Genomic DNA, 7,347 nt, shown 5'->3' on the forward strand with positions numbered 1-7,347 from the left:
AAAAAAAAAAAAAAAAAAAAAAAAAAAAAAAAAAAACAATCTTCAATGATTTCTACTCGCCAAAAGAAAACACAGCTACTGCAACCTACTGCCTTCCACAATATATAAAAGTAATAAAATCAGTGAACTGTCAACATGATCAACCTCTAAGATTGTTAAAGAAATTTCAACTCTAAGCACACGGTCTGCTTGCCCCTCATCTCCCAGTCAGAATAGCAATAGATGGCTACAGGCTAAAACAATAGCTTGAGACATCAATCCTTCACTCCTTTTGTTCTATACTTTCATAACTCAAGACTAAAGAAATCTGTGATTATTTAAAGAATCAGAAAAGTAACTAATCAAATGGGCATATGCCAAAAATACATGGATAATGATACAATAAGAATCCTTGAATATAAAAACAAGATTGCTGAGTGGTGTAGAAGAATCAAGATGTTAGCGAGGGCTAACATGATTGGGCAACGTGCGAGAAGTGTACATAAGCACTTAATGAAACCATACAGAATGACCAAAATCAGTACCTGACCATCAGAGCCAGCAGAATATACTCTATTATGATTAGGTGTAGCTGCAAGTGCATTCACATCACCCTTGTGTAAGGTGTGTGCTTGCAAAAGAGTTCCATGATTACTATCCCAAAACTGCACACTACCAGTACTATCTGCACTAACAAGGGTACCACACCTGCAGTTAACAAGAAATTCCAAATAACAAATGCCTTCAGAATGGTGGAAGATATCACCTAACAACTATGCGATCACAAGTATGTAATTCTTTACCTAAGGAAAAGTAACGACCATACACAAAGTTCTGATCCACTGCCCAAACCTCCAAGTCCAGCAGTAATTCTATAAATCTCATGCCCGAGACTAGCATTCCAGCAACGAATAAACCTGAAAGTAGTAAATGGAAAAGGGAAAACAAACAAACATGGGGTAACCATAACTTAACGAAGTAAATAGGAGAAGGATCATGTATTATATAAATTTTCATTGCAAGTAACAACAGGTGGTATGTGTACATACCCATCACTGCTTCCTGAAAATATCCGTTCTGCATCATTACTCCATGTTACACTTAAAACACGACCTGGGAATAGCAGAAAGACAAAGAGGGTTTAACTATCCAGCTAATGGAAAATAAAAAATGACATGAATCTGGGAATAGATTCTCACCACTGACCCTAGGCAACGATCTTTTGTAAATTAACTCTTCCGCATCACATATATTGTAAATCCGCACACACCCATCATCACAAGCAATTGCTAGAGAGTGATCCTCATCGCTAGCTTGGACATGAAGTTCAGATGAATTAGAATCATCTTCACTCTCACTGCAATCTTGGCAATCACTCTCGTTGTCAGTTACATGCGCATTTTCAATTTCCTTGGGTTTAACCTCCCTGTGAACTTCACGACTATTACAGGGTGCGGCAGCAATTTGCCAGATGGAGAGGCCAATTGATTCTAAAACAGACTGAAAACAATAACCATCAATCAAAACAAGCTTCTTAGGATAACAACAAAGCGAAGGGTTGCTTCTCAAAATAAATATGGTACTCCTAGAGACCAAAAGCCACGTTGGGATATTGACTAACCGCAACTTTAACCACTTTGGTTACAAATTTTCCTACCAATACTTCAATATCTTTAGTAAAGTTCAATGTCGGTAACAAACCTAAACTAATTGTGTTTCAGATGGCATTTCAAGAAGAAATTGAGTAAATAAACGCCACTATAATACTATATTGCACAAGCGTGCTTTACATACCAGAAATGCCACAATAACACGTTAACGTAAGTCCGGAAGAATAAAGCAGATGAACTGCAGTTTTTAGAGAGAAGCAAGAAGGTATACCTTCTGCGTTAAACCAAACAAATCCCACTCCGATATAGAACCATCAATGCTGGACGAAAATAAGCGACCAGAAGGCCTATCTTTTAAACCGGCACGGCACCAGACCAGTGATGAAACCCTAGAAGTAGGGTCTCCATTAATCGTCTGTTTCAAAAGAAAGCAATAAGATCAAACTTCAGAATCAATTAGTCGGACTAAATGTTGAATGTATGATAGTCGACTGTACCAATTGACAGTGCCACCCTACGGAACCAGGAGACACCAGCCAAATCTCAAGCGAGCCATCTTCTCGGGCAGCTGCAACCTGAGAGCCATCGGCACTGGAGGCTAACGCTACTACAGGAGACGGCTTCCATTCAATTGAAGAATTCCGATAAAATTCAATCATTTTTTCCAACAAACAAAAGAAACTGAAGGAACGTTAGTTGATTGGTGTCGGGACGGACCGAGCAAGAACTTGGCAGAGGAAATGGGGCATCGAAAACAACTAGGTTTAGAAGAAGGGAAGCAAAAAAATAGGGTAATGGGAAGGGAAAGAGGAAGAGGAAGTAGGCAACTAGGTTTAGGAAGAAGCCGGGAAGGGTTTAAGAGCTCAAAGTATATATGCCCGGTTCATCCCACAGATCTCTGCTTCTTTGAACTTCAAAGAACCGGTTTTTTTATTTCTTTCTTTTTTCCTTGTCTTTCTTTCTTTCTTTTTTTTCCCTTTTTTATCCCCCTAAAATTGTCATTTATAACTAATTTAAATTTAGAGAATGATCATCCGTTTATAAACAAAGAATACTTTTATCTCCCTTGAGTATGAAGCATTTTGGGCGAAGTCATGAAAGCTCGTACTTGAAGTGAGGGAGGCAAAAAAGAATGATCATAGTTTATAAAACTGGAGACATTGGTATGAGGTTTTATATGCTCAAAATTTATGTATTTCAACAGACAAATATTATGTTCTAATGACATTTTTTTCTCGGATTTTATCAATTTTATATCATTCATATGTTTTGTAATTTAATCACATTTTTTCTTTATACCATTCAAGTTAGTATTCGCACTTAAATTGAAAATTATGACCCAACATAATAAATTTAGGTCCAAATTCATTTATTTTCTATTTTTGTCTTTAAGTTCAATAAATTCATGGGCCAAGGCCCACAACTATTGGGTAGAGAATGTGCTGTTAGTTGGATAAAGCGAGCTATTCTGCACCACACATGGAGAAGTGTTACGTCACCGAGTTGATGAACACCATGGAAAATGGGATATCATAAATCATCAAGAAGGACAATTCACAAACAAAGAAAGAAGATGAAGGGTTGGTTGGAGGACCTAAAGATCATCGCCATAGTTTCAATGGCGATGGTGCAGCAGCTGTACATGTGTGAATCAGGCAGCTCCCTCCACCCTGTGATCCTCATTCCCGGAGCCGGAGGGAACCAATTGGAAGCCCGCCTCACCAAAGACTACAAATCCTCCAGCGTATTTTGCAGCCGATGGAATCCTATCATGAAGGACACACAAGGATGGTTCAGGCTGTGGTTCACCCCCACCGTTCTGCTGGCTCCATACACCGATTGTTTTGCTCGGCGAATGACCCTTTATTACGACACAGACTCAGATGATTACAGAAATGCAATTGGCGTTCAAACTAGAGTCAATAAATTTGGGTCAGTTCAGTCTCTTCTCTACCTCGACCCCACTCTCAAGTAAGTGTTCTTCTGATCTCCTTTCACTTTGGTGGCATTCGTGGGGACAGCGGGACTGTATTTTGACAGATTCCGCTGGTTGTGGTTGTGGTTGTGGTTGGTTGCCTTTTTCTTCTTACAGGAAGATCACAACGTATATGGCCGGGCTTGTGGATTCATTAGAAGCAATTGGGTATGTCAGAGACAAGACCCTGTTCGGAGCACCCTATGATTTTCGCTACGGTTTGGCTCCAGAAGGCCATCCCTGCGCAGTGGGTTCCAAGTTCCTGAAGGATCTAAAAGAATTGGTGGAAAAGGCGAGCAGTTCAAATGGAGGAAAATCAGTAATACTGGTGTCTCATAGTCTAGGTGGCCTCTTCGCCCTCCAATTTCTCAATCGAAACCCACCCTCTTGGCGTAAGCATTTCATCAAACACCTTGTGGCCCTGTCAACACCATGGGGTGGATCAGTGGAGGGTATGCGCACATTCGCATCAGGGAACACCCTCGGCGTTCCCCTAGTGAATCCATTACTCGTCAGAACAGAGCAACGGAGCTCCGAGAGCAACCTATGGCTATTACCGAACCCCACAATCTACGACCGCAAAACGCCGATAGTGATCACTCAAAATTCCAATTACACAGTCGACGAAATTCCTCGTTTTCTCAAGGACATTGGCTTCGGGGAAGGCGTTTATCCCTACGAATCTCGCATAGTGCCCCTCATGGAACAATTACAAGCACCTGGAGTACATTTAACTTGTGTAATCGGAGGTGGTGTCAAGACACCGGAGACTCTGTCATACGGCGAAAACGGGTTCGACGAGCAACCGGAAATTGGTTATGGAGATGGAGATGGCACGGTGAACACGGTGAGCTTGCGGGCGCTTGAGCGATTATGGGCGGAGGAGAAGAATCAAACGCTGGAAACGATTGTTCTTCCGGGTGTTTCTCATAAATCCATTTTGGAAAAGAGAGATGCTTTGGATGCAATAATCAACAAGATTTCTGGTATAAATTCTATGGGCTGCCGCCACACTCGTGTTGTGATTTGAGAGACAAAAAAAAAACACCATTTTTATTACACATCAAGGACGATCAATCAATTTATTACATCCCAATAAAAATGAGCATTTACTAAATTATAACCCCATTTATAAGGGTTCTCCACTAATCCATCTACTGAACAGTATACTGCATTCCTTTTGTGTGTATTCTGCTGTGTGCCCTCCACCCTACACATATTTTACAAAAACAACAATAAATCATATGAATCATATGAATATATTATACATCAAATTTACTTACTTTTATGGTTGCAAATGTCATATTATTTGCATATTTTCTTGTATATCTGTCCAAAAATAATTTCTCAGACCAAAATTATATCAAATAATAATACTAATATTAATAAAAAATAATAATAATAATACCCCGCCACTTGGTTTTGGATAAACCAAGGTCTCCAGTCATCCACAATAGAGTAATTTAATTTTTTAATCCATGCTTCTGTGTCCATATGCGGTACCACCATATCGTGATCCCCACTGTAGATTAGGTCATAAAAAATACTTACGATATAAAATGTCCAAAAAAAAAAAAGTTTAACGTATAGTTTATAAATTACCTATAGATCAAAGACCGGTAGCTTTTAGAACTAAGTTCCACATGATAAGGAAAAGCACTCTCGAACTTATACTTGTAACTGTCCCTAATATTACATCTCTTCCATTCTCCCGTGCTTCCCTACAGAAAACAACGAGAAAAAAAAAAACATTGGGATTCACAATATATTCATTAAAATAATAATAATAATATTTTTTAACCTCTCGTATGTGAAGTGCTTTTCGAACTTGATCGTTGTTCGCCCAATAAGTAGCAAGTTTGAATTTATAGGTCTGCGTAACAAACATCGATATCAAATTAATGAAATTTAAGCATGATTCACAGCGTTATGGGGAGAAGAAGTTACCGGACAATCGAGAGAAGAAAGCGATGGCTCAGGATCAAAGGGTAGTCCGGAGGCGTCATATAGTGATCTCCCATGATCTCCACCTTCTCGTTGCTTTGGAGACAGAACCGTACATTTTGGCAACAAAATTGAACCTACCATGATATTTGAAACGCACTACAACGAAGAAGAACAAAACAAATATAATCACATATCTATGCCAATTTCGCTGCTTCAAGTACATCCGACCTACATACCTTTTGGTATGTGTTATAATGTGTTAAGCAATCCACATCGTTGGGATCAATATTCACGTACTCTCCCTTGCAACTAGAGGTCAATGACTGCATACAAATTAATCATCGAATAATTCTTTTGTTTGCTTGTAATCTTCATGCCTAAGTTTTCTTGTTTCGAAAAAAATCATATTACCTCGAATAATTCATCGGATATAAGAGCCATTTTATGAGCATAAGGAACTTGAAAATTGATATTTGAATTACGAATGGTGACTGGATTTCCCAATATATATCCCTAAAATAAGAAAGAAAAGTTCTTTAAAAACAGAGCAACATATAACAATGTAACAGAGAAATTCCCATTATCACAAACCTGAAGATCTAACAACAATAAACCACGCTTATTTTCTGTGGCAAAAAAAAAAAAAAAAAAAAATANATTATTGATATCAATATAATTATTTAAAAAAATATTTATATACCTTCTGAAACTTTATGAGCAATAGCTGGAATTAGCATTCCAGAGTATGAATCTCCACCCACATAAAATGGATTAGATATAAATTCTGGATGATCGACTAACCACTGCAATTTTTATCATAAAAATAAAAACATTAAAATGATTAATCTCAAACTATATACTATTTTCCATTGATATTTGTTATTATTTACCTTTTTTAAAAATTGAATAGAATGATGAACAACGCGGGAATCTCCTGCCTCCAGAGATCGTGGGGTTGTGCCGTACGAGAATCCAGTTTCCACCGGCAAATCTACAAATAGTATACTCGATTTCTACCGTTCATCGCCATCTCAAGAGTTAGATCAACGGTGGTTATGATTGAAAGGCAAATTTTTAGGAAAAAGATTTCACCTTTGTCCATGAATAAGGGTTCCAGAGTAGTTGAGGCAAGCTCCCATTGTATAGCTCAAGCTTGAAATTTATAGGACCTTTAAATAAATACATGAAATCAGGTTGGCGTTAATGATCAGAAGAACAAGAGCAGTTGATAGTTATACCAATTTCAAAGGCGAGTCCAGTAAGAGCCGTGCAGCCGGGGCCTCCGGTGAGCCAAAAAAGCAGAGGATCCGTCCTGGGATTCCCTTCGGATTTCACGAAATAATAAAACAATTGCACTTCCTCCAATTCCCCGACGCCCACATATCTGTTCCGTTTCAAAAATTTAATATTTTCACTTAATTTAAACACATTTTTAGAGAAACAAAACTGACCCTGTTTCCAGCTCGAAGGGAAGACGACCTGGGAAGCCCGGCAGAAACTCCACCTTCGAATGCGACCCTGCAACGACGGCGGCGGAGATGATCTGAAAAAGAATGGAGAAGCGTAAGAAGAAGGTGGGCATGGTGGAGCGGTTAGTCAACGGCGATGGAGGTGTCGAAGGGAGCGCTTGCTTGTGGCGTGGGTGTGTTGGCGATATTGGAAATTTTATCCAACCTATGTGATCAAATTTAAAGGAAATTTTTATTCAAGTCTTAACCGCGGATATACATAAAAATAAAAAATAAAAATAAAAAATAAAAAAGTATAAGTAGCGTGGATTGCATGGGAGATAACAATAATATTAAAATGAAAACTCTGAATAAATTAAAGTTTAAG

At 38.5% G+C, this 7,347-nt stretch overlaps 3 protein-coding genes across 4 annotated transcripts in view; 1 reads left to right on the forward strand and 2 right to left on the reverse strand.

The window, feature by feature from the left end:
• Window positions 1-2,415, reverse strand: part of LOC111797181 (U3 small nucleolar RNA-associated protein 4 homolog) — a 5,929-nt gene extending 3,514 nt beyond the window's left edge. For both annotated transcript variants that reach the window (XM_023680123.1, XM_023680122.1), the window contains exons 1-6: window positions 2,087-2,415; window positions 1,861-2,004; window positions 1,179-1,479; window positions 1,029-1,092; window positions 783-896; window positions 525-687 (exon numbers count right to left, since the gene is read on the reverse strand). In XM_023680123.1, coding sequence (XP_023535891.1) covers window positions 525-687; window positions 783-896; window positions 1,029-1,092; window positions 1,179-1,479; window positions 1,861-2,004; window positions 2,087-2,248 — 948 coding nt within the window. In that variant the 5' untranslated portion in view covers window positions 2,249-2,415. The remainder of the gene's footprint in view (window positions 1-524; window positions 688-782; window positions 897-1,028; window positions 1,093-1,178; window positions 1,480-1,860; window positions 2,005-2,086) is intronic.
• Window positions 2,416-3,078: 663 nt separating this feature from the next.
• On the forward strand, window positions 3,079-4,681 carry LOC111796997 (lecithin-cholesterol acyltransferase-like 1). The gene is made up of 2 exons (XM_023679840.1): window positions 3,079-3,560; window positions 3,682-4,681. Exons 1-2 carry the CDS (start codon window positions 3,112-3,114, stop codon window positions 4,592-4,594), a joined length of 1,362 nt encoding a protein of 453 aa, XP_023535608.1. The 5' UTR covers window positions 3,079-3,111; the 3' UTR covers window positions 4,595-4,681.
• LOC111796996 (serine carboxypeptidase-like 13) lies at window positions 4,590-7,139 on the reverse strand. Its single transcript, XM_023679839.1, has 14 exons — window positions 6,963-7,139; window positions 6,750-6,895; window positions 6,604-6,680; window positions 6,402-6,524; window positions 6,212-6,314; window positions 6,103-6,137; window positions 5,923-6,024; window positions 5,748-5,834; window positions 5,512-5,667; window positions 5,366-5,437; window positions 5,167-5,285; window positions 4,973-5,086; window positions 4,848-4,893; window positions 4,590-4,774 (listed from the first exon to the last, which is right to left on the reverse strand). Exons 1-14 carry the CDS (start codon window positions 7,091-7,093, stop codon window positions 4,694-4,696), a joined length of 1,392 nt encoding a protein of 463 aa, XP_023535607.1. The 5' UTR covers window positions 7,094-7,139; the 3' UTR covers window positions 4,590-4,693.
• Window positions 7,140-7,347: the final 208 nt, after the last annotated feature.

This window comes from Cucurbita pepo, chromosome LG06 (assembly GCF_002806865.2).
Source record: "Cucurbita pepo subsp. pepo cultivar mu-cu-16 chromosome LG06, ASM280686v2, whole genome shotgun sequence".
Taxonomy (NCBI): Eukaryota; Viridiplantae; Streptophyta; class Magnoliopsida; order Cucurbitales; family Cucurbitaceae; genus Cucurbita; species Cucurbita pepo.